The 27,389-nt window shown below is 46.9% G+C and overlaps 2 protein-coding genes across 8 annotated transcripts in view; one reads left to right on the forward strand and one right to left on the reverse strand.

Annotated features, from left to right (window-relative positions):
* The first annotated feature begins 366 nt into the window (after positions 1–366).
* Positions 367–9,320, forward strand: LOC133141796 (3-hydroxy-3-methylglutaryl-coenzyme A reductase-like). Of its 4 annotated transcripts, XM_061262544.1 has the most exons (20): positions 367–489; positions 2,219–2,407; positions 2,564–2,675; positions 2,875–2,962; positions 3,095–3,179; positions 3,278–3,383; positions 3,586–3,692; positions 3,796–3,915; positions 4,189–4,349; positions 4,630–4,871; positions 5,100–5,257; positions 5,374–5,568; positions 5,810–5,968; positions 6,315–6,472; positions 6,574–6,679; positions 6,860–7,030; positions 7,126–7,266; positions 7,388–7,546; positions 7,624–7,778; positions 8,083–9,320. In XM_061262544.1, the coding sequence occupies exons 2-20, from the start codon at positions 2,243–2,245 to the stop codon at positions 8,102–8,104; spliced, it is 2,610 nt and encodes an 869-aa protein (XP_061118528.1). In that variant the 5' UTR covers positions 367–489; positions 2,219–2,242; the 3' UTR covers positions 8,105–9,320. The 4 variants fall into 4 exon arrangements, with proteins under 4 accessions (XP_061118528.1, XP_061118525.1, XP_061118526.1 ...); XM_061262541.1 differs by having other exon boundaries at positions 7,388–7,778; XM_061262542.1 differs by having other exon boundaries at positions 417–489; positions 2,162–2,407; positions 7,388–7,778.
* Positions 9,321–10,515: 1,195 nt separating this feature from the next.
* Positions 10,516–27,389, reverse strand: part of LOC133142308 (ceramide transfer protein) — a 45,298-nt gene continuing 28,424 nt past the window's right edge. The window contains exons 4-18 of one of the 4 annotated variants that reach the window (XM_061263456.1): positions 22,509–22,616; positions 21,757–21,892; positions 20,869–20,952; positions 20,327–20,484; positions 18,148–18,240; positions 17,827–17,913; positions 17,230–17,322; positions 16,016–16,093; positions 15,011–15,106; positions 14,467–14,599; positions 14,304–14,374; positions 13,884–14,012; positions 13,583–13,712; positions 13,333–13,469; positions 10,516–12,655 (exon numbers count right to left, since the gene is read on the reverse strand). In XM_061263456.1, the coding sequence (XP_061119440.1) occupies positions 13,342–13,469; positions 13,583–13,712; positions 13,884–14,012; positions 14,304–14,374; positions 14,467–14,599; positions 15,011–15,106; positions 16,016–16,093; positions 17,230–17,322; positions 17,827–17,913; positions 18,148–18,240; positions 20,327–20,484; positions 20,869–20,952; positions 21,757–21,892; positions 22,509–22,616 (1,524 nt within the window). In that variant the 3' untranslated portion in view covers positions 10,516–12,655; positions 13,333–13,341. Of the gene's footprint in view, positions 12,656–13,332; positions 13,470–13,582; positions 13,713–13,883; positions 14,013–14,303; positions 14,375–14,466; positions 14,600–15,010; positions 15,107–16,015; positions 16,094–17,229; positions 17,323–17,820; positions 17,914–18,147; positions 18,241–20,326; positions 20,485–20,868; positions 20,953–21,756; positions 21,893–22,508; positions 22,617–27,389 lie in introns of all 4 variants that reach the window. The other 3 variants (XM_061263455.1, XM_061263459.1, XM_061263458.1) reach the window with 3 other exon arrangements.

The raw sequence follows: 27,389 nt of genomic DNA on the forward strand, positions 1-27,389 counted from the left end.
AGTAGCCTATAACATTCTCAGGAATGCCATAGGTTACCAAGAGGCTGCCAAGGGAATGGTTCTGCACAACAAAGATAAGGACCAGGGCCTATTTGAATTTTATTTTTTCGTTTTTTTTTTTTTTTTTTTAACTTTTCTTTTAACATTTAATATTAAAATGTGTGACTAGAATATTTTTTTCAATTGAAGATTCCGCATTTCATCAAAAAATAATAATTTAAAAAAATATTTAAATATATAGCTGTAATTCACTGTAGCATGTTAGAGCCAATAGATGCTGAAATTAGCGAGGAGGTCATTACGCCAATCGTCTCCCTCATGACCACGCCTCTACAAACGTAATCTCGTCCAGACAGCGGCGCTGAGGTCAAAGCGGTCTCAAAATGCGATTGGCTCTCATACCAGTGACGGAATCAGTGCCATCATTTCATCCGGATTACATCTGAGTTTCGATGGGTCGGATTTTGAGGGACGACTTTAAAAAGAAAGGTATGTAAAAATAACATTCTATTCATCTTGAAAACTCTAAGAAATGTATAATAAACTGAGTGCATAAATTCCATTGTGTAATTAGCTAAAGATGTGACCTTGTAACAGACTAGCCTAGTAAATCACCCGCTAGCTATGAAAGTGCTTGGTTTACTGACAGCACATTTGCTAACGAGATACAATTATCTACGTTAACTAAAACAGTTTCTAAATGTATCTCATTTGGAAGCGATCAGCTTGCTTGATATTTAGCTCAACTTTGCTAGTTATCTAACATGGTCTGATAACCTAGCTGGCGTTAACTCGTTCTAACGTTAGTATGGATATATTTTTCAGCTGTAGACAAGCCCTATTTGTCCACTTTCATTCCCATCTAGTTTTCAACAACTTCTTCCTGTCATAGTTCGTTGTTGTAAACTTTACCAAGGCTAATAACGCGCATGGCCTGGTGATTGCTTAGGTAGCATGTTAGCTAGCGGGTAATATGGTTGTGGGTCAGGTGGCTGCAGTAGAAATGATCTTGCCAGATACTATTCTTGATTACACATCATCATTGCAAATTGCATCAGATATATGTCTTTATTTTGGCTTGGTTCCGATGAGATTGAATTTGCACACGCGTTGCCATTGGCGATTGCCTTGCTTTAAGATGGGTGCGTCTGCATATCCCGTGACAAGGACACAGGAGTTGATCTTTGACTGTCTAGAAATCAAGCTCACTTAACCCTAGCCTTCAAGAGTATTAAACGCTAGGCGTAGTATGCTCTTGTCGGTAGCTAGAACGGGACTGGATTTTGAAATCGTTGCGAAGAAATCACATAGGATATATATGGAAAAATATGCTATGCATAATGTAGGAATTGGAGTAAGATAAATTAGGGTAACATACTAGCAACACATTTTTTGATTACTTGATCATTTCAGTTTAAAAGCAATCACAGTCAGGTTACACGTGCATGAGGACCACACGAAGTGCAACATTTGTCATTGCGGTTCTCTTCTTTGCAGTTAGTTGACGTGTCATGCATTTTCGGTTGAATTTGATGGAAAAAATAAGTTATCTATGTGAAATAAAAACATATAGCCTAGTTATATCTGTGTAAATATATTTTTTGATCAAGCAATGTTTTTACTTCTCTGTTCTGTCTCCTTTCAAATTCGCTTATTCTGAAATCATTGGTTCACATATCATAATGGTACACCTTTCTAGTACTGGGTAGGACCTCCCATTGCCAGCAAGGTGCTAGAAACATTCCTTAGATTCTGGTCCATGTTGACATGATGGCAATGACATCACACAGTTGCTGCAGATTTGACGGCTGCACATTCTCCCATCTCCCATTCCAGCACATCCCAAAGGTGCTCTATTGGATTGGGACCTGGTGACTGGAGGCTATTGGAAACATTAAACTCATTGAGTTGACATGGCGAGTTAGTAGCCTCGGTTTGTTGTTCTTAGCGGACTGGAGTGGAATCCGGTGTGGTCTTCTGCTGCTGTCGCCCATCCACTATGTACAAACAGTGCTGTAATTTCTACCTGGTGAAGTCAAAATATGTAATACCCTTTAGTAAAAGCTGAATGTGCACTTTAAACACATGTGAATTGTTTGATCACCAATGAAAAATTGTTGAGCTCAGAGGCAAATGACGCACCATGTGCCTTTGTCCCCAGACCTGTGGCGCTCACCATGAAAAGCCTTGATTAGAGCTGTTTTCCCTGGTGTTCCAGGGGACTCCGTGACATAGCTGCATCATGCTGAACTTGCTGTTCCGCATCCATGGCCTGTTCGTGGCCTCCCACCCATGGGAGGTGATCGTGGCGACCGTGACCGTGACCATCTGTTTGATGTCCATGAACATGTTCACGGCCAAAGACCAGCTCTGTGGCTGGAACTACGACTGCCCCAAGATGGAGGAGGTAAGATCGGCACTTCAGAAAGGGCAAATGAGGCAATAACATATTCGCATAGGACCCGTGGTTATTTTATTAAGCTGTATGCACCCGGAATAGTCTGAAATGAGATGACTGTCTCAATTTGGAAATTGATTTGTTTAAAATAATTTTTTGTTACAGCCAATCCTGAGCAGTGACATTATCATCTTAACCATCACAAGATGCATTGCCATTCTGTATATTTATTTCCAATTCCAAAATCTACGACAGCTTGGTTCGAAATATATATTGGGTAAGCAGTTAAATCTTAACATTTAATGTACTCATTATTTATTTTCTATCCAGCCATCCACATAAACACAGAATACATCTTATGACATTGCATTATGTAATAGGCTATTAAAGGACTGATTTTACGGTATATCATGTAATATGCAAACACCATTTTAACAGTAGTATGTTATAATACATTTTTTTTTTTTTGTCATCAGGGATTGCTGGCCTTTTCACAATATTTTCAAGCTTTGTCTTTAGCACTGTTGTTATTCATTTCTTGGACAAAGAACTCAGAGGCCTTAAGTAAGTACATTTCTTGGCTATGTTTTCATAGAGTATTTTTCAGTATCGTTTCAAAGCATGTATCATATCACCATAAAAATGATGGCACCTGCTTTTTTAACAGAACATAAAACTGTCCATTTTGTTTTTCAGTGAAGCGTTGCCTTTCTTCCTGCTACTGATCGACCTCTCCAAAGCATGCGCCCTGGCCAAGTTTGCCCTAAGCTCCAACTCTCAGGTACTCTGAATAAGTCCAGCCATTCTTGGTCCTTTGGATTTAAAAATGTGTAATCTGTGATGTTGTTTCTCATTGTGCCAAAATGCCTTGTGTTGTAGGATGAAGTGAGAGACAACATTGCTCGTGGAATGGCCATCCTGGGTCCTACCTTCACACTGGATGCCCTGGTGGAGTGTCTGGTGATTGGGGTTGGCACCATGTCCGGTGAGTGAATGTTCCCGTTTTGTAGGAGATTTAAGAAAAGCTCATCCATTTGGAAGCCTTAATTGGTTGACACCACATTGAAGCTTAGGTCTCTGTAGCCTGGGATGTATAGGTCTTGTTGTATGTATGCTCAAAGTGTAGTTTTCTGTTTGTGTGCGCGCAGCTTCTCACTTCCTGTTTACCCTTCCCTGTGTTGTGCCAGGTGTACGTCAGCTGGAGATCATGTGCTGCTTCGGCTGCATGTCCGTCCTGGCCAACTACTTTGTGTTCATGACCTTCTTCCCTGCCTGCGTCTCCCTGGTGCTGGAGGTGGGTTTCTTCTGTAGACTCTTTATGTGGGGTGTGGGGGGGCTGGGGAGCTCCAGTGGCCATGTTTTCTGCTGACTCCTCCTTTTGTACCCCCCTCGAGTAGCTGTCCCGGGAGAGCCGAGAGGGCCACCCCATCTGGAAGCTCAGCCACTTTGCCCGTGTGATGGAAGAGGAGGAGGACAATAAGCCCAACCCTGTCACCCAGAGAGTGAAGATGATTATGGTGAGGGAGGGGCCTCAAACACTTGTTACAACTTCTTGAAATGTCTAGCAGGGCGCTCTGGTGAAGATACGTAGAATGGATACATGCAGCTCTCTGTCTCCATGACATGACCTTTTGGAAGTATATTCATCTTGAGTCTGAAGATGATAGAAATGGTCTTTGTTAAACTAGAGAGGTCTTTGGTGTCCTAAGAACATTGCTGTGTTTGGAAGAAGAAGTTACCATGCATTTGCATTCAGAAGGTTGGGTTCTGATATTTTTTCCCCCTTCCAGTCTCTAGGCCTGGTCTTAGTTCATGCTCACAGTCGTTGGATCACAGAACCATCCTCCCAGAACCACATAGTCGAGGGACCTTGTGTGGCTCTGAGCCTCAAGGACAACGCGCCCAAGAAGATTGACCTAGAGAGGCCTCTGTGGCAGCTTCATCTATTCAGGTACCGTCATCCTTGTGTTTGGGGACTTTGCTGCTCATTTCCCTTTAATTTAATTGGAGAAATGTCCAATCTGTCTAAGCACCACTAGTCAATTCTTGTTAAACATAAAGGAATTCCTGATTCAGAATCTAAAGGATTCTTCTCTGTTTTCTTCATGGTTTGTATCGCTGTCCACTTGAGGAGAAGCCTATGGCTGTGGAATATACTAAGGAACACCTATAATTTCACTGATGTGTCCAGAAATGGTACGGTGCTGGAACCGGGTGTCTCCTCCACACAGGGTGGTGAGCATGGACATCGAGCAGGTCATCACTCTGGGGCTGGCTCTCCTCCTGGCCATCAAGTATGTCTTCTTCGAGCAGGTGGAGATGGAGTCCACACTCTCCCTAAGCAACCCCATCACCGGCCCCCCTCCGGCCCCAAGGAGGGGCGGGGGCGAGTGCTGCAGGGGGGACCCCGCCCTGCCCCGTTCCAAGCAGGGGAACACCAAGCAGCACTGCCATCTCGTCAAGGAGCAGAAAGGTATGTGGGGCAAAGTTCTCTTTCAAAAAAAGTTTATTTTACAATTTAAATCAGGTAGTGGTATTGGCATAAGATAGAAATATATGTTGCCAAAACAAATGCTAATAGTTATAACAACAATTTAAAAAACAAAATCAAAGAGTAACTGTCTCTTTGTCCTGCTGTGTACAGACCAACTCTTGTTTGTCTACAAACACTGCTCTACTCATGCCTTTCTTGTCAATGCAGCTGAGGGTGTTTGTCCTCTGCCTGCTCCAGTGGAGCCGAAGAGCCCCGTCGTTTTGGGAAGAAGGGCCACGGTGTCAGAGATTTTGAATACGCTGACAAAACTGTCCCCAGAGCCCCGTCCTGTTGATGAGTGTGTCTCCATACTGAGGAACCCAGAGGTGTGTTTCACGCTCCCATGACTGTTACATGCGCCGTATATTGACTGTTCTTGGTCACATGCAGTGAAAGCTTTGAGGTTCGCTTAGTACGCCCTCAACATGTTGACTTGTTCCAGATGGGTGCCGGTTACCTAAGCGACGCGGAGGTGATCTCACTGGTGAACTCCAAGCACATCCCAGGGTACAAGCTGGAGACCCTGATGGAGACGCCTGAGCGCGGAGTGGTCATTCGCCGGAAGATAATCTCATCACAGCTGTTGAATCCCTCAGCCCTCACCTGCTTGCCATACAAGGACTACGACTACTCCAAGGTACAGTCACAGGCCTATTGGGCCTGGTGGAATGCTTTACCTTCACCCTATTGTGAGGTGTAGTATGAAAGGATACAGAGGGAGCAAACCTTTAGCTTGAAGTGTAACAATGCCAGTGATCCCATCCATCCCCTTCAGCTAGTCATTAACCGACATGCGCAGTTAAATGTAGTTTACATGGACAGTACTACTGTTTGTTTGGATTCTCTTGAAGTGTCATCATTGACCTCTTGCCGGGCAGGTGGTGGGGACGTGCTGTGAGAACGTGATTGGCTACATGCCCGTGCCAGTGGGAGTGGCTGGGCCGCTGCTCTTGGATGGGAAGCAGTTTCAGGTCCCCATGGCAACAACAGAGGGCTGCTTGGTGGCTAGCACCAACCGAGGGTGCAGAGCCATTGCTGTGAGTGAACCTGAGCTTGACTAGGGATGCAACTCTCTATATAATTAATATAATCTACATTATAATAATGCAGGCATTTAGCATCTATCAATCAGCATTTTATGTACATATTTTATGGAGTATGAATCGATCTGTATTTTTATATAGCACAATTTACAATCAGTTTGTCACTCAACACTTCCCAGAAGGGATTAAAAAAAAAAAAACATTTAAAATAAGAAACTGCAAAATGCTTCCCCGACTCATCTACAGGCAGCAGTTGGTACAGTAAAAGCATGCGTTGTTAAACTCTTGAAGGCGGTGTAAATAAGGCATGAGGTAAATGCTTATGTGCGTCTCCCCTAAGCTGAGCGGAGGCGTCAGCAGCCGGGTTCTGGCTGACGGAATGACCCGCGGGCCGGTGGTACAGCTTCCCTCGGCCTGCCAGGCCGCTGAGGTCAAGGCCTGGCTGGAGACCGCCGATGGCTTCCAGTGCGTCAAGGAGGCCTTCGACCACACCAGCAGGTGGGGGTTCCCCGAGCTCAGACCGCCATCGTGACGAATGCTTTGTGAGGACACAGAGAGGGTGCTCCATGAGGATGCATTGGCTGTTTCTGCTCCATTAGGTTTGCGCGGCTGGAGAAGCTGATGGTCACCCTGGCCGGGCGGAACCTGTACATCCGCTTCCACTCCACCACCGGGGACGCCATGGGCATGAACATGATCTCCAAGGTCAGTGTGAGGTCTGGTTGTGCATGGGCTGGTGGCTGTTTGTGCAGCTTTATGTTTCTGTACGATGGCAAACTGACTAATCTGTGTTGGTAGGGATGTAGAATGGATAGTGGCATTGTGGAACCACATTTACACTTGGTGTGTGTGTGTGTGTGTGTGTGTGTGTTGTGTATGATACAGGGCACTGAACAGGCACTCTCCAGACTCCAGAAGGAGTTTCCTGAGCTGCACGTCCTGGCTGTGAGCGGGAACTTCTGCACTGACAAGAAACCAGCTGCCATTAACTGGATTGAGGGCCGAGGAAAGTCAGCAGTGTGTGAGGCCACCATCCCAGCCCGGGTGGTCAGAGAGGTGACCTGCAGTCTTTCAGCTTTCTGTCTTAGCAGTGAGAACATGTAGGAAACCTGCTTTCCTGAAACATGATTTTCTTCCTCTACCACCTTAAGGTTTTGAAGACCACCACAGAAGCCCTCGTCAACCTTAACATTAACAAGAATTTAGTGGGCTCCGCGATGGCTGGCAGCATTGGGGGCTTCAACGCACACGCGGCCAACATCGTGACCGCCATTTACATCGCCTGTGGGCAGGTGATGACACCCGCTTCTGTCTTCTGTTTAAGCCTAATGTGTAAAAACGGGCTGTTCTCCTACCCTGAGGTGCTGAGCTGGCGTTTCAGATTATCACTGAGTTTTTTTTTTTTTCTGGCAGGACCCAGCCCAGACGGTGGGCAGCTCGAACTGCATCACGCTGATGGAGCCCACGGGCCCCTCCGGAGACGACCTGTACATCAGCTGCACCATGCCCTCCATAGAGCTGGGCACCGTCGGGGGGGGCACCTGCTTGGCCCCCCAGCAGTCCTGTCTGCAGGTACAGAAAGAGCCAGTGACAGGGGTGTTAGGGTTGGAGTGGGGGGTGACTGAACCTGTGTGGACACTGCGTTTCAGATACTGGGCGTACAGGGGTCCAGTCAGGACGGGCCTGGGGAGAACGCCCGCCAGCTGGCCCGTGTGGTGTGTGCCGCCGTCCTGGCCGGGGAGCTGTCCCTCATGGCCGCCCTCGCCGCCGGTCACCTGGTCAGGAGTCACATGACCCACAACAGGTACGCTGGGTCACCTATCCAATTACTCAGGAGTAACTGAATAAAGCCTGACAGGAGCTAATCAGAGATTACGCTTAAACGGCTATCCCCACCACGTCAGAGTAAATGCCTGGCTTTTATTTTTAGCTCCTCTGTAATGGAGTTAATCGCTGCTGTGGGTGAATGCAGTATATGTATATGTACAGTGGGCAGGCTGGTTACCACAGCTGTGTGGATCAATCCTGGTTCTCCCAGTCTGCAGTATCTTCAATTACCTGAAGCCATTTTTTTTAAGTTTGTGCTTTGCTTTTTTCTGTTTAAACAGGTCTAAAGACAGCTTGCAATAAACTACAGGGACATGTACCAAGAAAGTAGCCTCAAATCGGAATGTATGCAAGTAGGATCCCTCAATGCCAAGGGGAAGCCTGCTAATGTGTGACCTCTTCATGGAACTCCAGTATAGAACACCAAGAAGGAAACCTCCAGCCTGGATGGAAAGTTCAAGCTGCAGATAAAAGACTGATGATTTCATGCAGATTTATTTATCAAATGGAAAGCAGTGTGTTCTCCAAACATGGTTGATGTTCATACCACAAGAGTTGGTACATTATTAGAAGGCAGCTGGGCAGTGTTCACTATGTCAACAGGGTCCAAAGGCAATGGGTGTCAATGCTTAATTGTTTCTGAGTGAAGCCATTTACAACTGACAAATGTGTCATTTACTTTTGAAGTCCTTGGGCTAACCAAGTAAATCTGATCTTAATATTCTGCAGTTGTACTGCACGGCTTACTTAGAGCAGGCTCTATCAGCTGGAAACTATGGCAATTTAAATAAATTATGGTGCTCTAATATTATAAGCTTTTCTGATATGGAAGAAGCTGAATTTGTATTTATGTGTCCGTTACTATTTCGCTTTTTAATAGATTTGACTTTAATAGATTTGACACCTGCTAAATTCAGCATATGGTGTTACATGCACTAGTAAATATTAAGTGATTATATATTTATATATGAAGTTATTTTACAAACCAAACTTGAATGTGTTTTCCTATCACCAGGTAAAAACTGCTGGACAGTCATGTTGTACATTTTGAAAATGAAAAGATTTAAAACTAATTCTAATATTCTAATAATATTCTATTATACACAATCCTTAAACAGGGTCTACTGTTGATGCCTATAAAATGGCTGTCTATAAATGGCTTACTTTCAGATGCTCTCCTGGATTCCTCCACTACAGTAAGATTGTTTCAAATGTTATCTTCAGGTCAGTGGAGATAACAAGTGTGTGTACGCATGTGTATTTATTTAAACTCACGATATGACCGCTGCCACAGGACAGTGAAAGTATGTTTAATAGTTCACTCCGTATGTTTTTGGACTTTAAATTAAAATATTATCTAAAATCGTGATCCGTACAACAAAATACAGCCACAAAAGGTTTTGCAGTTGGGATTGAATTGTCCAAAATAAGGTCTTGACATGCCTGATTTAGTTTTTTCTTTTAATTATTCTGTATTTTTGTAATGAAATGTGCAATAATATTAAAAAAAGAAATTGTTCATTGTTCTCATTTCTAAAATACACAATTACTGATATGTGTTGAAGTGGTGGATCTGGTCACAGCGTCGCACTGCAATCAGTAATGGGAAGAGATCCGTACCGTACACCTGCAGAACGGTATGCTGGATAATCATCATTTGAATATCTGAACTACAGATTTAAAAGATTAGGACTATAATCAATGTATTTTATAGTTGTGCTACCAAGTGCACACTTTCTGTACTGTTGTACTTTCCATAGAGGAAATGGTTATTTAATTTCATCAGAGTGCGGAAAAGCTGTTTAAGATGCATTTGTGGTCTTGTTGGGCGTGGCAGAGGAGAAAGTCCTTAGAGAAGTCTTAGTGAACCGACAGCATTTTGTCACCAGAGGCAGAGCCAGCCAATCAGGTGTCTCTGCATCACCCTGCCAGTGCAGAGGCAGCAAGCTTATTAACACCAATCATCTCCACCTGAATCTGTTAAGAACTCAGTGGTTAACCTCAGCAAGGTTAAATGTCAGTCCAGTACAATTAGCTGTAATTTAGCAAGACACAAGAACCAACATTAGATGCTCTGGTCCCATTCTGCCAGTACTTTGCATTGCCACAGAAAACAAATTGTGTTAATATTAATCCATTTAAACAACTCCAAATGCAAAGTGGTGTTCATGCCTTCATGGACACAGATGTGGTTAGAAGGTGCTAAATCTAAAGCTCCAAATTCCAATATTGAAGAGAGGTTACACAACACACACACACAACTTGCATTAAATGCATACAAACATGCACTTTTCAGAGAAACCGCAAGCGATTGATATCAGTAAGAGAGGACACTCGTATGGGGAGAATTAGTGGGCTTACTGAGAGAGATGATGCATTAATGCCATGGATGTAGCATCAGCCTTTGTCATTTCATTAGGCCTCTCTTGGAAACACTCCTTAAAACACCTTCACATTTGAAGTGATTCACATTCAATATTTCAATAACAGTATAGACATGCTGCCGATGGAGACTCTTTCTGAAATCCTTTATCCCGTCTTAAGCTTTTAGCCCATGTGAGAGTGGGCAACCATTGAAACTAATGTTCTAATTAAGATCGCAAAAGGCCTGCTAACCAGGCAAGTTTGCCTGAAGGCAAAATGGTTTAAATGGACTTTACTGTTATAGTACTTCAAAATAAGTACTCATTCTGCCGGGAAGAAACCACACAAAGTAACCGTATTAATTTTTAATACCTTTATATCTTGAATACTGTATTCAAATAGAACATGTTATCATACAAGTTTTGATTTCCATTTTCTTTTTACATTACGGAATGGAGAATTTAATAAAGCTCCTATAAAAACATCTATACACTGCCAAAAGCATCATAAGACAGACAAAACCATGGAAACCATGACGGGAGGCAGAGGACGATCCACACTGCCGTGTTCACGAGCTCCGCCTGCCCCCTCCCGAAAACCTGTGCCACACATTCAGATTATAGCTGAAAGCACAGAGATAGCTGGATACATATGGAATGAAGGAGAACTCCGATCCTTCTCGTCCTCTCTCACAGGAACGCGAGTGCACTACATTGCAATATTAGTCACCGCACACGACCTTTAGTGAAATCATTTTATTTACAGAACATTTTCCCCAAAAGCATTACATTCAGTGCAAATGCAACTAATGAGAACCCAAGCCAGAAAAAACTCCCGCCCCCCAACCCACAGCTCGTCCTGCCTTTCAACAGGACCCAAGTCAAGAAATGCATCCTTCAAGTGGGATTGTGGGAACCCATGCCCTGCCTGGGGGCGAGAGTTCAGCGATGGGCCGCTCTTCTTTTTTGGACTAAAAAAAGCTGACTGGCGCAAAGCTCTAGCAGGACTCTCCACAATGACAGGCTGTCCCCATCCATTGCAAAATCACAATGCTCCTTAAAAAAGAGATGTTAACCCCGCTCCCCTTGACATTTCTATATAAATGTGCTTTTCCAATAAAGAAATAAAAGCTAAAAAGTATGTCTTCTCTTGTTGACATCATCTTGCTGGAAGTACCCAGTGATAAATCATATGCCCTGCTACAGTGGGGTAAGACTGAGGCACTTTCTCTAGTGATTTTATTGGGTTTACACCCCATATATTTCTTCTTCTCTAAGGCATATGAAGACTCAACAGTCACAGAGAACATAAACACATATTTTTACAAACACATTTCATGTGTATGTTTGATAAAATGATATGTGAATCTAATGGACCAAACTTGAAATGTTCACTACCTACACCAACACCTACAAAAAAGAAAATCTGTCACTGAAATGCAATGGAAAAGTTCTGCTCATTTCTCTACAGTTCAGTTTAGAATTCATAAGCCAGGGCAGTTAACGTCATGACCTGCTGGGACATCACTGTTGATGAATAACGCAACTGGGTTGGCTGCTGTTGCGTTTTGGAAGGCCAAACAAATGCATTGCTTGGCTGGTAATGCTCCCACTGCAGCTTTCTGCTATCTGGCTGGTAACTCTGTTCTAAACTCAAAGTCTATACTGGAACAACGTGGCCTTTTTACCCTTGTCTCTAATTTCAGTCCCACTTCTATACATCACACCACATCTGTCACACACATACAACTAAAATCCCTGGTAGAAATATAGATTTATGACCAAAAATATGTGAACATAAACAAAAAGACAAAGATCAAATTTTCAAACTCTTCCTCCATCGGACGCAGTGAGTGGTCTTCACCAGAGAGACGAGTGAAAAGGTCATAGGTCAGCAACAGCCCTCAGGTTTCACAAACAAGACAGTTGTTTAAGAAAAAAGGCGACCCATTGTTTTTCATTTCAGGAAAAAATAGCAGCATGAAATTAAGCCTTGAGACCAGCGCTTATACATAGCAAATCCAAACAATCCAAAACAAATCACAATAATATATATATATTTATATATATATATAAAAGGCCATTTACAATTAGCAGGACCAAAATAGACTCGGTTTATGCTCAACCTTCAAAATTGCCATATAAACGAATTACATATATACCAATATTAAATTTTTTGACAGGAAAAAAAACATAACAAAAATAAAAATAAAATACACATTTGGCTATCCACTTGCAGTTCTACAGTAAGATGTGAGCGCTAATGGTGGTTAAAGCCTTTGAACCCCACTGCAGAAAATGAGGGAGATGTAGTTGGTGGGAGTACGCAGGTAGTGTTGGGGAGTTCTGGAACAGTCTGCAGACGGGAGCGTGGTGGGGTCCATGCTGCTGGCCGGTCCTCTTGCGTCCGGGGCGTCTGGGAAAGTGTACTCTGTGTGGCCTCCGCCAGCAGGGGGCAGAACAGCGCAGGGCAGGCGGCTGTACCTGGGCTCTGCGCAGACACAGTTTGGGCGTTGCTAGCGTTAGCACAAACATTTGCACAAGGGTTTAGAGGGCGGTGTGCTTGGTTGACTGCAATAGTGCGGCTCATCGTGTCTGGCCCTGTCTTCTTGTACTCTCTATCTTCATCTAGCACTGTTGAGTTGAATTTGCTTCAATCTTGGTACTATATTTGTTCACCATATCTGCTGTACCATGCCTTGCATCCAGTCTTCTGAGCCTACTGACTTGGCCTATATATACCATGTGAGCTAGATATTATGTTCATGGCTGTAGACTGGTCCCTTATGCGAACTGCTATCTGACCTGTGTTTGGCAGTTGTTAATACAACCTTAATGCACTTACTGTAGGTTCCTGTGGATAAAGGTGCCCGCTAAATAAATGTAATAGCTTTGCTCTCCATATTCCACCACGTTATATCATCTGATTATAGTTTTATAGCGAACAATACAATCAATCCACAGAAACTGGGCTATGGTACACTACCGCAAATGAGTATCATCAGTTACAAATTAACGCAGGTGGATGAACCAAATCAATAAATTAATCCAGTTAATCCAACAGCCTTAACTGCAAGAGGGCTACTATAGAAAGCAAAGACACACCTACAGTTGTGGCACAAAGGAGCGGGTGCTTGGTGCTTTTTTAACAGCGGTGTTCTGGCATACCTGACGGGTTTAGAAGAGGATGGGTTTGCCGGCGGTCTTCTCCTGGACGTACGAGGTGAAGCGCTTCAGGAATTTGGGGTACTCCCGCTTGGCCACTGCTCTCAGGACCGAAGCTGGAGCCCAGCCCCCAGGATTGACTGCGGACAGCGGGGCAGGGACCACGTTAAAGAACAACAGGCTGCGCTTATAGCACCCCTCACCTCAGGACCGCAGAGCCCTGCACAGAGACCCACAGACCAGAGCCACTCACCGTTAGCCACGTAGGTGATTTTACAGAGGATGTTGTCCCTGCTGATCTCTTTGTCGCCCTCTGGTGGGCTGACCAGGGTCTGGCAGATCATGGCGATGCTGATTTTGGCACGGACGCACCTGTTGCTGGGCTGCGAGGAGATGCAAAAAGGAAGATGAGCGTGTGACGGTCAGCCGGTGCCACCAATCACAGCGCGCGGCCGGGCCCCCGGGACCGGGCTGCACCGCGGCTGTGCTCCGTGATTGGCTGCCCGTGTGTCCATCAGAAGCGCTGGGAGGCGGAGGGGCGGGCGCAGGCTTACAGGGGCGTTGTCGTGATCCACGGAGAAGTTGCACACCAGCCAGGTGTCGGGATCGTTCTCGTTGTTGGCCAGTATCTTGCGGATAGCCGAGAGGTACAGGACGTCCCTCTGAGAGGCAGGCCACACCCTCTGCAACGCATCACCCAACACACAAGGTCTTAATGACTATAACAAAACATCATTATCATTTCTTCATTTTCCACACAGGTTCCAAGCAGCCTGCAAATAGTAGAATGAGCACAGAAATCATTTCACGGTCTTTACTCCAATAAATCCCTTAAATGAAAAAGGTTTCTTAACGTGTTCGGGGTGTGTAAGTTCACTCGTTCCTTCAAGAAAGAGTATGATTGTAATTTTTCATTTCCTACCCCACACCTCGGCAGAACGTGCACGCTTAAAAGGAAATCACTGGCGCATTACCTTGTGTGTCTGATAAACGATGATAGCGTTGTCCGATAACGTTTCCACAACATTGAAGTTTTCGATGGTTGCTGAAAAACAAAATGAAAGCAAGGTCAGGGTTTTGTTTCCCTTCCGAGCTGGCGGCAGACAGGGTGAAAGCCGGAGGAGGCTCTCCACTCACTCTCCCAGTCGTTCCGAACGTCCGTGTCCCAGAAGTAGTGGCAGACCTCGTGGCCGGTGACTCCTTTGACGGCGTGGGTGGCCTTCAGAGGGTCCAGCACTATCCCGTTCTCCTCCACCTCTCTCCTGTACACCTGCAACACACCAACAGCTTACCAGCCGTCACACACGCTAACACACTGGACGCTCTTAATTTTGGAAAAAAGTCAGAGCCAAGAGCGCCATCTAGTGGCGCACAAAGAAAGCATACGTGGTGACGTCTGCACAATGGCAGGTTATCAGCGAGCTAGTATCACTATAGTATCACAGCCTTCTCAGCCTTAAAGCCCAGGCTTATTGGCTTATTGTGGAGAGGACAGATGGCAGCCTTAAGTCGCTGCAGAGAAAGTGAGAAAGCAGTGCGGCTGTACATGAATGACTACAGTGACGCTGGGGACAGCTTTAGGAAGCGGTTCCGCAGCCTAATGGAACAGCGATGCAGGAAGCCATTATCCAGCCCGCTGTGGGCTCTCCGGGTCACGTGACCGCAGGGCCAGCGAGCTCACCTTCATCTCCCCCTCCTCCACCACCAGCTGCCAGTTTGCGTCACCTCCCATGTCCTGCAGGGAGTAGGTCATGTGGTTCTGCACCATCTCCTCCACCTGCAAGGCAAAGGGCACTCGTCACACCCCCTCTCCGCGCGAAACCGGGCCCGGCTTCGGTTCCACCTCCCCCCCGACGGGCGCTTTGCATCCAAACGTCAAATGCAAAGGTAAAGGGAGAAATAAAGGCAGTCTGTGCGAACGAGGCACTCTCCCATACTGCAGGCAAAAGCGCTCCATATCACGTGTGAAAGCACGCACGCACACACTCTACAGGTAACGGCACTCCATATGATGTGTGAAAGCCCTCTCACACGCACACGCACACGCACACACACACACACGCAAACGCAAACGCACACACACTATACAGGCAACAGAACTCCATATGAAGTGTGAAAGCACACACACACAAGCACATACAAGCACACACAAGCACACACAAGCACACACAAGCACACACAAGCACACACAAGCCCCGCAAGCATGTCCCTCACCCACTCCCTAGTAACTTGAATGTATTTTTTAATTAACTCCCCACCCACACAAATAACCAGCAAAAACCAGGCATGGGCAGACACTGGCAGGCATCTGTGCTCTGCTACACTGGTATTGATTAGTACAAGAGGGCGGGACAGCTCAAGTGATGAAGCTCCAATTTCATCCTGATGAGACTAAATAATATTTCATCTTATCCCAGCACCACATTCCATAAAACCATTTCTCCACTTTACAAGCTTCTTTATCCATATATTATAAAATATATAAATAAAATAAATAAATAAAATCTTTTACATCGCTTACAAGCAAAACGAGCAAGGTGGTTAACTGGAAGAGGTTAATTAAAGGACATAACCACCATGCTTGGCAGGTGGTAGCTGACTGTGGATGCGTTCTCAGGAGGGTTAAACTCACTGCATGCACTGGGGCTTGGTGCAGTGCAGCAGTGACCCTGCCTGAATACCGTACCTGTGCGCTGAACCGGTGAGCATCGGGAGAGACGCTGGCTACGTCAGCGGGTGACACGGAGGGAGAGCAACTATGGGGCTACAGGAAACAGACCGAGAGCCCTGTCACCACACCTTCCCCCGCAAGCCCCTCACCCACAGCGCCTTTAACACCGACACCCCCACAGCGCCTTTAACACCGACACCCCCACGCCCTCCACAGCGCCTTTAACACCGACACCCCCACAGCGGCTTTAACACCGACACCCCCACAGCGCCTTTAACACCGACACCCCCACGCCCTCCACAGCGCCTTTACACCGACACCCCCACAGCGGCTTTAACACCGACACCCCCACAGCGCCTTTAACACCGACACCCCCACGCCCTCCACAGCGCCTTTACACCGACACCCCCACAGCGGCTTTAACACCGACACCCCCACAGCGCCTTTAACACCGACACCCCCACGCCCTCCACAGCACCTTTAACACCGACACCCCCACGCCCTCCACAGCGCCTTTAACACTGACACCCCCACAGCGCCTTTAACACTGACACCCCCACGCCCTCCACCTCCACTGAGGCTCTGAGCGTTGGGAACCTGGGCCGACACTCGCTGTGGACAGGGAGGACCAGAGGCGCAGCTGGGGGAGGCGCAGCACTGGGAGGTGCAGCACTGGGAGGTGCAGTATGGGGAGGTGCAGCAGGGGGAGGTGCAGTACGGGGAGGTGCAGCAGGGGGAGGTGCAGTACGGGGAGGTGCAGTGCAGGGAGGCGCAGCGGGGGAGGTGAAAGCGTACCTACAGGGAGGACAGGAGGCGCAGCACTGGGAGGTGCGGCAGGGGGAGGTGCAGTGCAGGGAGGCGCAGCAGGGGGAGGTGAAAGCGTACCTACAGGGAGGACAGGAGGCGCAGCACTGGGAGGTGCAGCAGGGGGAGGTGCAGTGCAGGGAGGCGCAGCAGGGGGAGGTGAAAGCGTACCTACAGGGAGGACAGGAGGCGCAGCACTGGGAGGCGCAGCAGGGGGAGGTGCAGTGCAGGGAGGCGCAGCGGGGGAGGTGAAAGCGTACCTACAGGGAGGACAGGAGGCGCAGCACTGGGAGGCACAGCAAGGGGAGGTGCAGTGCAGGGAGGCGCAGCAGGGGGAGGTGAAAGCGTACCTACAGGGAGGACAGGAGGCGCAGCACTGGGAGGTGCAGCAGGGGGAGGTGCAGTGCGAGGAGGTGAAAGCATACCTTCTGGGCGAAGCGGTGAGTGCCGATAATGGAGTAGGCGTCTCCGCAGGGCGGGGGGCTGCTCCGGTGGAGCCGGGATTTCTCGGCGTGGGACTGCGGGACATCGGGAGAAAGCCGTTACTCCAACACTGCCTCCATGAAAACAAGGCCTGCCTTTGCTTTACAGGAAAATATGATGGATTTTTCAGATTTGTGCAGTGTAGGCATGCATTCGGTTGACATGGTCCATAGAAACTGAAACCGCTCTCTCACGTCTGAGTGCTGGCTCTAGGCAGCAGGGCAAACTCTACGCCCATGAGGTCATGGCCCTGTCACACTGCAGGGATGAAACAACCTTCCCCTATTATGTTTGTAGTTCAGTCACACAGAGAAGTGAGTGAAAAAACCCATGGAACTACAACCCCCAGGCTGTACCTTGGACCAGCTCTGACAGTGGGTGGGAAGTCCATTCTTAGGGCAGTACTAAAGGCAGAATTCAACCATTCCACTCCAAGTTTCAGCCTTTGAACAACACATCATTCAGATTGAATAAAAAACAAATAAACTAGCAGATGAACATATTTATTAGGAGAATAATAAGATGTTAATTACCGTTACCTGCTCTTCTATCTTGTCTTGTCGGTCAAGGGCAGCTTCAACAGCATCAAAAAACTCTTCTTCATTAATAAGGCTGTTTGGCCCTTCCTGTAACAACCAGATTGCATTACATGTAAACATGTACCAGTGCATCAAACAAAAGACCCAAACAAGACAGCACAGTTGTGCAGGTGAAATTAAATCGGGAAATAAATAAGTAAATAAACTGTGACCTCTGCCCTGCAAAAGGATGCTCATATTAGCTACATTTGAAGATGGTGGCTACATGGGGGAGCCCAGAGGTAAGGGTCCTGAACCCCCACAGAGAGGTGGCTCCTGTACCTCATAATCAGGGCCTCCGAAGTGAGACTTCTTTTTCAGCTCCACCATGGCAGTCTTACAGGCGTCCTCCACCCGCCTCCTCTTCTCCATTTCCTACACACACACACGCACACGCACACGCACACGCGCACGCGCACACGCACACGCACACGCACACACACGCATACACGCATACACGCATACACGCACACGCGCGCGCAGACGCACACACACACACAGATGCACGCACACATACACAGACGCACACACACACACACAAAGTAGAGAGGACTTGTGAGACACTGCATCATTCAGCACACACATTACAGTAACAGCATTACAGTAACAGCACAGAATACCCTCAGAACCCTGTACGTGGAGTGCTGTACGCATTTGAGAGAGGCAGTCTAAAGCGTGAAATTAAATATGCACCTCCACAAGACGTTCAAGATGCAGGATCAAACAAGCCCTCACAGTCCACCCAGGACTGCCTGAGGAACCACATTCCATCAGAAAAGGGAGCCCCTCAGAACAAACCCAACTGCACCAGTTGAGTGCCTGTCCTGGGTCTGGACCAGTCAGCAGTTTGCTGCCATGTGGATGTGGTCCACTGTTTGGCACTGCCCTGCTTTAGACCGAACACAGACCCTGAAACACACCGCCCCTCTCCCCCTCAGTCCAGAAAGAGCCGGAATAAGCAGACAGGGAGGTAATAGCAGTGTGCAGTGAGCCTTTCACCCCAGGCTGACCTGAGCAGTTTCAGCGCTCAGAAACACTTCACCGCCAATATCGCCGGCTACACAGAGTACTCCGTGAGGATGAAAAATATCTGGCTAAATTGACCCACTTCAGCTTTAGTGTTCCCATAGGCCAACCGCCCCACCACTTCTGAACCCCCACTGCAGATGGCAGTTAATCAGCTATTTCTCTTTGCTGGTCACAGGATGTAGCCAGTCAGATGACACTTCCATGATAAAACCACCTACAGAAGTTAACAGGCCCTAAAGAAAGCCATGTGATACAGTCGCTGCTGGTCCACTCCCTGCAGGACAGCACTTGTGTTACCTCATTACCCACTTTGGGGAAAATCTCAGAGGAGCAATCTTCCAAGAATAATGGAACTGTGGGCAATTTCTAATGACACCAATTTCGAATCACCATGGAAACTACTAATCACAATTTAAAATGATTGAACAGCAGTATTAAATCTGAAGGCAGTCCCGTTGGCAGTCGAGTTCATACCAAGTCTCATTTGACACTGCATCTTTAGAAAAGGCCATTGGCAGGGCAAGTTGCATTGAAGATTTAACAGTCCGATCCTGACTGAGTATAAAATGCATACATCTCTCTCACAGTGCTATTGATTAGTCATAGTTACGTGGTCCTAGAACAGGAGCTTTTACACTTTCTTAGGGTGTTTTCACACTTGGTTTGGTTCAGCCTCTCAAATGGACTCAGGCCGATGACTCAGCATTTTTGTGCATGTGTGAACTTATTCAGACCCCTCTGAAACGAACCAAACTCACACTACCCCTGGAAGTGGTCTCAGCAGGGTTCATTTGTGGTTCTTTTGGAGCTCCACTTAATTTGTGCATTGTAAACACGAAGTGCCCCTGGTCCGGTTCACGTTTTACTGTATAGTTTAATATCTCGAGACTCGCCATGAATCGATCGTACACAGCTGCAGACTTCTGAGCGTTCCCGTCTAAAATGAAATGGATGTTCGGGGGGATCGTGTGGTCAGTAGAAACCTACGCTCTTCCTGCATCAACTCAATGATAAACACATCTGCGGAAGCCATCTAGAAGTAACTGACACATTTCTCAGGGGTTGACATAAATGGTATACAAGTACGCAATAACTGCAAAAACATTCAAATGTAGGACACTTGTCACAGTGGCGTAAATGCATACGTATTTTTAAGCATTTCTATTGGGACATAAAAAGATAAAAATGCATGGCCATTTTAACATGTAAGCTACTTGTGTCAACCCCTCCCCATAAGCCAAAGCTTCAGCAGTCCTATTCAAGCCCACTTGCAATGTAAACACAGCAGAGATGCAAGTTCATCTGCAGCTGGGCGACTTTTGGGTTCATTTTAAAGGAGCCTGACACTCTACCTTATACACTCACTTCAGCCAGCTGGGCGACTTTTGGGTTCATTTTAAAGGAGCTGAGAGTGTGAACAGCCTGACCCTACCTTATCCACTCTCTTCTGCCAGCTGTCCTCCCTCTTGACCATCAGGTCGATGCAGTGGGACAGAGTGGCCAGGATCCCAGCGGTGGTGGCCTTGAACGTGATGGCCTCGCCTTTAAAATCAATCCCGTTCATCCCTTTGGGGCTCAGAGACGGAAACACTGGAAGAAAACGACACCTGATAAATCTCGCCTTTCTGCAGTTCAAACACCTTCTAATGAAAGAAGGATCACAGAAAAAACGACTGCAGGAAACGGGATTCTCTCTGCCTGGGTACAGGTCTACATGCCAACAAAAATAACAAGTGTCTGAGCGAATGACGTTAGAAGTGATCGTTATTCTTCAGACGCACAAACACAACCCACAGCGCACAGCACAGCCAAAGAGACTGAAAGAAGCGATTTGTCAGTAAGGTTTATGAGAAGCTGCGTACACATTTGCAATTGTTGCGCATAATACTGAAGCCAGAGATAATCACACAGCTCTTTTCCAAGAAAACGCACGTGACATAATAAGCGTGAGGAAAGCCAGGGGCACACACTCACATTTCTCCTTGCTGCCGTTGTTGTTGTGCAGGAACTCTCCGTCAGGGCGAGTGGAGGGGAAGTCATCTTCATCGTCTTCCACGACTGGAGAGAGAGAGAGAGAGAGCACACGCTAGTCCCCTCAGCCACGGGCTACTCTGCTGTCGGGGTCACCGGCGTGACGGCGGGCCGGCGATAGGGACCGACCCGCCCGCCCGCGCCGTTACCGTGCCGACCCGCCCGCCCGCGCCGTTACCGCGCCGACCGGACGCCTCGGCACGGCCGCCGCAGACAAAAGCGCCGCTTCTTCTTGAAGAATGAAAAAATAAAAGCCTAACAAAAGAAACGGGCGATTCTCCCCCGCTGGTGAACAGCCTGTCTGTGCTGCACAGCGGAGAGCGAGCCCAGCGATGACTGGCCGCATTCTGCACTGCTGCAGGCAGAGTGGGCAGAGGCATGCGTTCACGCATTCTCCAAACACGCCGGTCCTGCTGTGTCAGTTCAGCCCGCGCCTGGACTCACGCTGCGCTGCAGGGGCTTTTCGCCCCGCCACCACACGGAGGAATATTAAAACCTCACACCTCCGGCAACCGCTCCAGTTCAAATAATGTCTTTATTATTGCCCTGCTTTTTAATTTAACACTCCTGTGTGCACTTGGAGCTCTAAAAGCCTCAAAAAAAATTCGCTCCAATACAGTTAGCAAGAAAGATGAAAAATGAAAAAATCAATACTGGAAATTTCTCTGTAGCCATGACAAGGCTCCTGGCATGGTAATGGTTCATGAATCCCAAAAGTGCGTTTTATACAACTTGCAGCGGTAAGAACAAGCAGAAATAACCTTTATTCCTCATAGCATCTTAGTCGAACATCAGATTCCTTGCTATGTAGTGAAATGAACCCCAACCCACCTTTATCCCTCTGGAATTCGTCTTTAGAGACGTCAGCACAGGCGTCAAAGTACTTCTGCAGCGTGTCCACCTGCCTGCACAGAATGTCCCGGAACGTCTCCATCTCCGCCAGCTTCTCGCGCAAACTGTGTCCTTTCTGGCAAAACACAAACAAAACCAGTTCACTTACCAGTGCTGCATTTCTACAGGCTTGACTGGTTCTAGTTTGACTATGTACTGCAAGCACAGTTTGTCCTGTCATTTTCAGGGAAACAAGCTGAAAAAAGTTCAATACCGTGCATACATAGCAAAACACCGCCCACGTTAAGAACACACAAGGCACACTACAGGTAAAGTTGGTATCATGACAACACACAAGGCACACACTGACAGTGAGCACACTACAGGTAAAGCTGGGATCTTAATAACACACAAGGCACACAGTTACAGTGAATGCACTCCACAGGTAATGTTGTATTTCTTAACACACAAGGCACACAGTTACAATGAATGTGCTCTACAGGTAATGTTAGTATCTTAATAACACACAAGGCACACAGTTACAGTGAATGCACTCTACAGGTAATGTTAGGATCTTAATAACACACAAGGCACACAGTTACAGTGAATGCACTCTACAGGTAATGTTAGGATCTTAATAACACACAAGGCACACAGTTACAGTGAATGCACTCCACAGGTAATGTTAGTATCTTAACACACAAGGCACACAGTTACAGTGAATGCGCTCCACAGGTAATGTTGGGCCTCACCTTGAAAGATGATGTGGAGGTGGCGGAGTAGCCGCTGGCAGCAGACGTGAGGGACAGCATGGAGCCATGGCGACGGAGACTGGACTCAGAGCCGTAGCCCGATTCTGCCTGCAGATACACACAACACAGTCAGTTCTGTCAGTTCAGCTCTGAGTGTACAGAGTGTGTGCACACAGGCACACAGGCACACACACACACAGACAATGATTGCAGCCCGGACTGGAGAAAACAGCTTGTGCGATCTTAAGTATGCGAGAACATATGTTAGGACAGTAGGGAAGCGATTAAATCACTAAATGACCATGACCTCGGTCTCGGCTGGGCACGCTCAGTTAAAGGCGCCTGGTGCGTGGGCTGAGGCCTGTTCAGAAAGCTTGTCTGGATGCTGAAGCACCGTGGGAGTGGCTGACCCCAGGTCAGTTTCACAGCTGAGGAGCCCAACTGATGCGCCGCGGGAGTGGCTGACTCCAGGTCAGTTTCACAGCTGAGGAGCCCAACTGAAGCTCCGCGGGAGTGGCTGACCCCAGGTCAGCTTCACAATTGAGGAGCCCGACCGCCTGTCTCTCTGCCGCTGTAGGACAGTGAGTGCGAGAATGCACTCGTTGTGCCTGCATGCTCTTTAAGGCAGCAGGAAAACAGTATGGACAGTGAAGTGCACAAGCTCCACTGAGCGCAGTACTGATGGGCCCCACTGAGCGCAGTACTGATGGGCCCCACTGAGCGCAGTACTGATGAGCCCCACTGAGCGCAGTACTGATGGGCCCCACTGAGCGCAGTACTGATGAGCCCCACTGAGCACAGTACTGATGAGCTCCACTGAGCACAGTACTGATGAGCCCCACTGAGCACAGTACTGATGAGCTCCACTGAGCGCAGTACTGATGAGCCCCACTGAGCGCAGTACTGATGAGCCCCACTGAGCGCAGTACTGATGAGCTCCACTGAGCGCAGTACTGATGAGCCCCACTGAGCACAGTACTGATGGGCCCCACTGAGCAATAAAACAACAAACGCATCTTTTAAAAATACAAACGGGTGCAAATGTCAATAGTTTAACATTTAAAGTAATTGCTCAAACAGTCATCTAGAGCTCCTGTGCCCATAAAACCACAGCTTACTACATTCAAGAATTCAACAAGGGCAGAAAGTTCCACCAAAGGGGAATACAATGCTACTGAACATGTCATTTTGGAAAATTACCAATGTCTGGCATTGTTTTAGTAGTCATAAACAGTCATCTCACTGTGGGTAAGGCCGTCATAATTTCAACAAATTCATGATGTTTTCAAGTGTACTTTTACTACGGTAGTTCAAGTACGAGGTGAACCCAGTCCCAGAACCTATTCAGGTTATGTAACTAACATTTCCAGACTTGCCTTCTTCACAAGTGTAACAACAGAGCACTGTAAAAGTGAAATATTTACACACCTCCAAAAACATGAAGGGCCCTTCGGTGTTCTTACACTTATGTAACAGCTCTCAAAACGTAGCTGCAGCCACAGAGAATAACGCTCCGTTCATGCGTAACGGGAAAAACAACACACCGCAAATCACGGGACCCAGGAATTACCCCGGAATCCCAATCCCAGGAATTGGGTTTACGCTCCCCATGTAAAAGCTCTCCAGGCCACACACTCAACTGGGGGCCACACACAGTTCAGAGTAGCCAGGCAGGCCAGAAAGGTAGCCAGCCAGGCATGCAGGCAGTGGAGAGGCAGGCTGTTCCAATTACATGAATCTGAGTAAATTAATTAATAAAAACCTCATTTTACCGACTGCTTTATTTAAAAGCAGTTGGCCAAACAAAGGTCTGTATTCGGTCGGCCATTTTGTCACCAGGCAGCACTTAACAGGTGGGACAGAAATGAACAGCGCACAATTTGCATTCCCCAGTGTGGCACAACACGTGGCTTGTGGCCATGAAGGGGAGACAGGGCCGTGTTGGTGTGGATCTGCTCAGCGGGACCCTGTGTAGAAAGGCTGGCGGTCTGGGCCGCGCTGCTGACCCAGGCGGGGTGAGACGGCTGAGGACAGACAGCTGCCACCAGCTCTCAGGTGGGGAGCTGCCCGTTGTGCCTTCAGCAAAGCTCCACACCTCCACTGCTCCAGCTAACACCCTTTACGGGAATACAGAACAGACACGCACAAGGCATGCAAGCCACCCTGAGCATTAAGTCACATTAAGGCATTAAGCATATGCCATTATCTAGAGTGCAGTGCCTTTCACAGCTTACAGTTAACACTGAAACCAAGATGGTGACGGATGACATGATTTCTTTTCTGTAGCAAGAACCGCTGCAAGAGCATCAAGCAGCTCTTTAACCGGCCCATCACATTAATGAGTAGTATGTTTCCTGGTGACCGGTGATGTATAAATAAGGGCATCTACTCAGGAGTACTGTTAAAATGTAGTCGTCCGACATAAAACAAAGGCAGACGTTATCCACGGAGAGCGTTGTGAGGCAGACGAAGGGGCGCAGAGAGGCTCCAGCGGCTCCTCCAGCAGACTGCTGTCAGCAGCCATGGCTGCAGTCCAGGACCGCCACATCACAGGTATTACACTGGGACTAATTAAATAAGAGCTCAAATGGTCTGACCCGTATCAGCTAAAAACAGTGAGACCGCTGTGCGCGGACACGCACTCAATATAGGCTAAGAGACGTGATTTAAGTGTTTATGAAAACCACTGATCGCAGTGCTTCCTGTTTCCATGCTGCTCCTCTGTACTACAGCACTGAAGCGGCTGGATGAAAAAGACTGCAGGGGCCTGACTCGTCGTTTGGAACTAGAGCCTTTTTAACTCCCTCATCCGTTACCGTTTTTCATTACCGTAAGGGCAGAGAGGAACATTATCCTGATGCCATTAAACCCCAATTAAATTTCATATCACAAACTGACAGATCCAGGACAAGCCTAAACGCATTAGCCCAGACCTTCCTTTTTTTTCCCCGCACATTGCCATTTCCTACCTAGAGGTTTACAGATAAACACCAATCAACCAACTGTTTTTCATAGTCCCTCTCATATAGATTTCTGGATCAAATGTGGTTTGCCCACAATGGGAGTCATGCCAGTATCTGTAGAGAGCATAAAAGTGATAGGATTTGGGACTGTACTATTCCAAATATGATTTATGTACTGAAAAGAGCCTTCATCTGTCCCAAGTGGCACTGAAGAGTTATCTGCATGGGGATACAACAAAGTTGTGCTCATTTACAATATTCCCAAGCCAAAAATTATATTTTTCCATTTATGTAGAACTCAGGGCAGTTACACTGATGGAATCGGTACAGTTATGCTAGTGGATCAGCAGTAGGATGGAATGAGAACAGTTATGCTGACAGAATCAGGGCAGTAGGATGGAATCAGAGCAGTTATGATGATGGAATCAGGACAGTTACGCGGATGGAATCAATGCAGAAGGATGGAATCAAAGCTGTTATACTATGCTGATTGAATCAGGGCAGTTATGCTGATGGAATCAGGGCCATTAATGTTGATGGAATCTGCAATTACCCTGATGGAATCAGGGAAGTTATCCTGAAGGAATCAGATCAGTTATGTTATGCAGATGGAATAGTGCAGTTATACAGAAGAAGTCAGCAGTTGTGCTGATGGGAGTCAGAGCAGTAGGATCGAATCAGAGCAGTAGGATCGAATCAGAGCAGTTATCCTGATGGAATCAGAGCAGTTATACGGAAGACGTCTGCAGTTATGCTGATGGAATCAGAGCAGTTATCCTGATGGAATCAGAGCAGTTATGTTACGCTGATGGAATCAGGGCACTTGAGCTGATGGAATTAGGGCAGTTACGCTAATGGAATCAGGGGAGTTATGCTGACGGAATCAGAGCATTTACGCCGACGGAATCAGAGCATTGACGCTGACGGAATCAGAGCATTGACGCTGACGGAATCAGAGCATTTACACTGACTGAATCAGAGCATTTACACTGACTGAATCAGAGCATTTACACTGACTGAATCAGAGCAGTTACATTGATGGAATCATAGGAGTTATGCAGGCTAAACTGACAGCCCACAGCTCACTCATACACAGACCAGACAAAGTGATGCAGGTGGAATGAGCTGATACAGGCCAGGAAGTAAATATGTACATGCAGCCAGAAGCAGCCTGGCCCCATCGTCACAGGGAAAGTTTTCAAATACAGCCAACAGGAACACTGATAAATTCAAACCACCGAGGAAACCATTCCACAAAACAACATTTTCATCATAAAAAAATTGGGAGAAAAAATAATTCTATTTGAGTGAATTAAGTTAAAATTGTAATTAGCTAGATTTTAACACCAATGGTTCTCCAAGCTGAACCAAACTTAAAGCTAGAAAGTTTGCTCAGGAGCAACCAAACACTCAACTGTTGGGAAAATATATAATTACACATTTCAGACCCAACAGCAATGAGGTGGAAACTCATTCATTCATCAAATGTAGCTCTGTCTAAGAGCTGCGCAGATGGCAAATGGCTAAATTCACAGCCAAACGAACAAATATAGAGGCTGGGATTTTTATGGCTTAAATTTGTAACGCAGTCATTAAATTCCAGAGGAGCTGTCGGTATAATCCAAATGGAGTATTTCAATATAAAACCACTTTTCCAAACCATCTCCACTACAATTGCTTGCTACATTGCAATGCACATACACTAGATCCGGTGCTAGGCCAGCATACCGCCAAAGGCAAAGCACATGGAGAGAGAGAGAGAGAAGGGGGGAAGAAAAAAAAAAAAAAAAAAAAGAACAGCAGCATGCAAGCAAAAGGTTGGCTTGAGCGGAGCATAAACAGCCTTCAGGGATACAATACAGTCTCAGCCAGCAGGAGCAGGGTCAGAGTTAGCAGCTACACCAGCCTCAGCCAGCAG

This window comes from Conger conger, chromosome 12 (genome assembly GCF_963514075.1).
Source record: "Conger conger chromosome 12, fConCon1.1, whole genome shotgun sequence".
Lineage (NCBI taxonomy): Eukaryota > Metazoa > Chordata > Actinopteri > Anguilliformes > Congridae > Conger > Conger conger.

What these genes read in the sequence shown, in the direction of transcription:
- LOC133141796 (XM_061262541.1), top strand. Translation starts at nt 2,243, where the DNA reads ATGCTGAACTTGCTGTTCCGCATCCATGGCCTGTTCGTGGCCTCCCAC. An exon ending in TGGTTCGAAATATATATTGG is followed by an intron (nt 2,676 to 2,874) that starts GTAAGCAGTTAA and finishes TTTTGTCATCAG; the next exon opens with GGATTGCTGGCCTTTTCACA. An exon ending in TTTACATCGCCTGTGGGCAG is followed by an intron (nt 7,267 to 7,387) that starts GTGATGACACCC and finishes TTTTTCTGGCAG; the next exon opens with GACCCAGCCCAGACGGTGGG.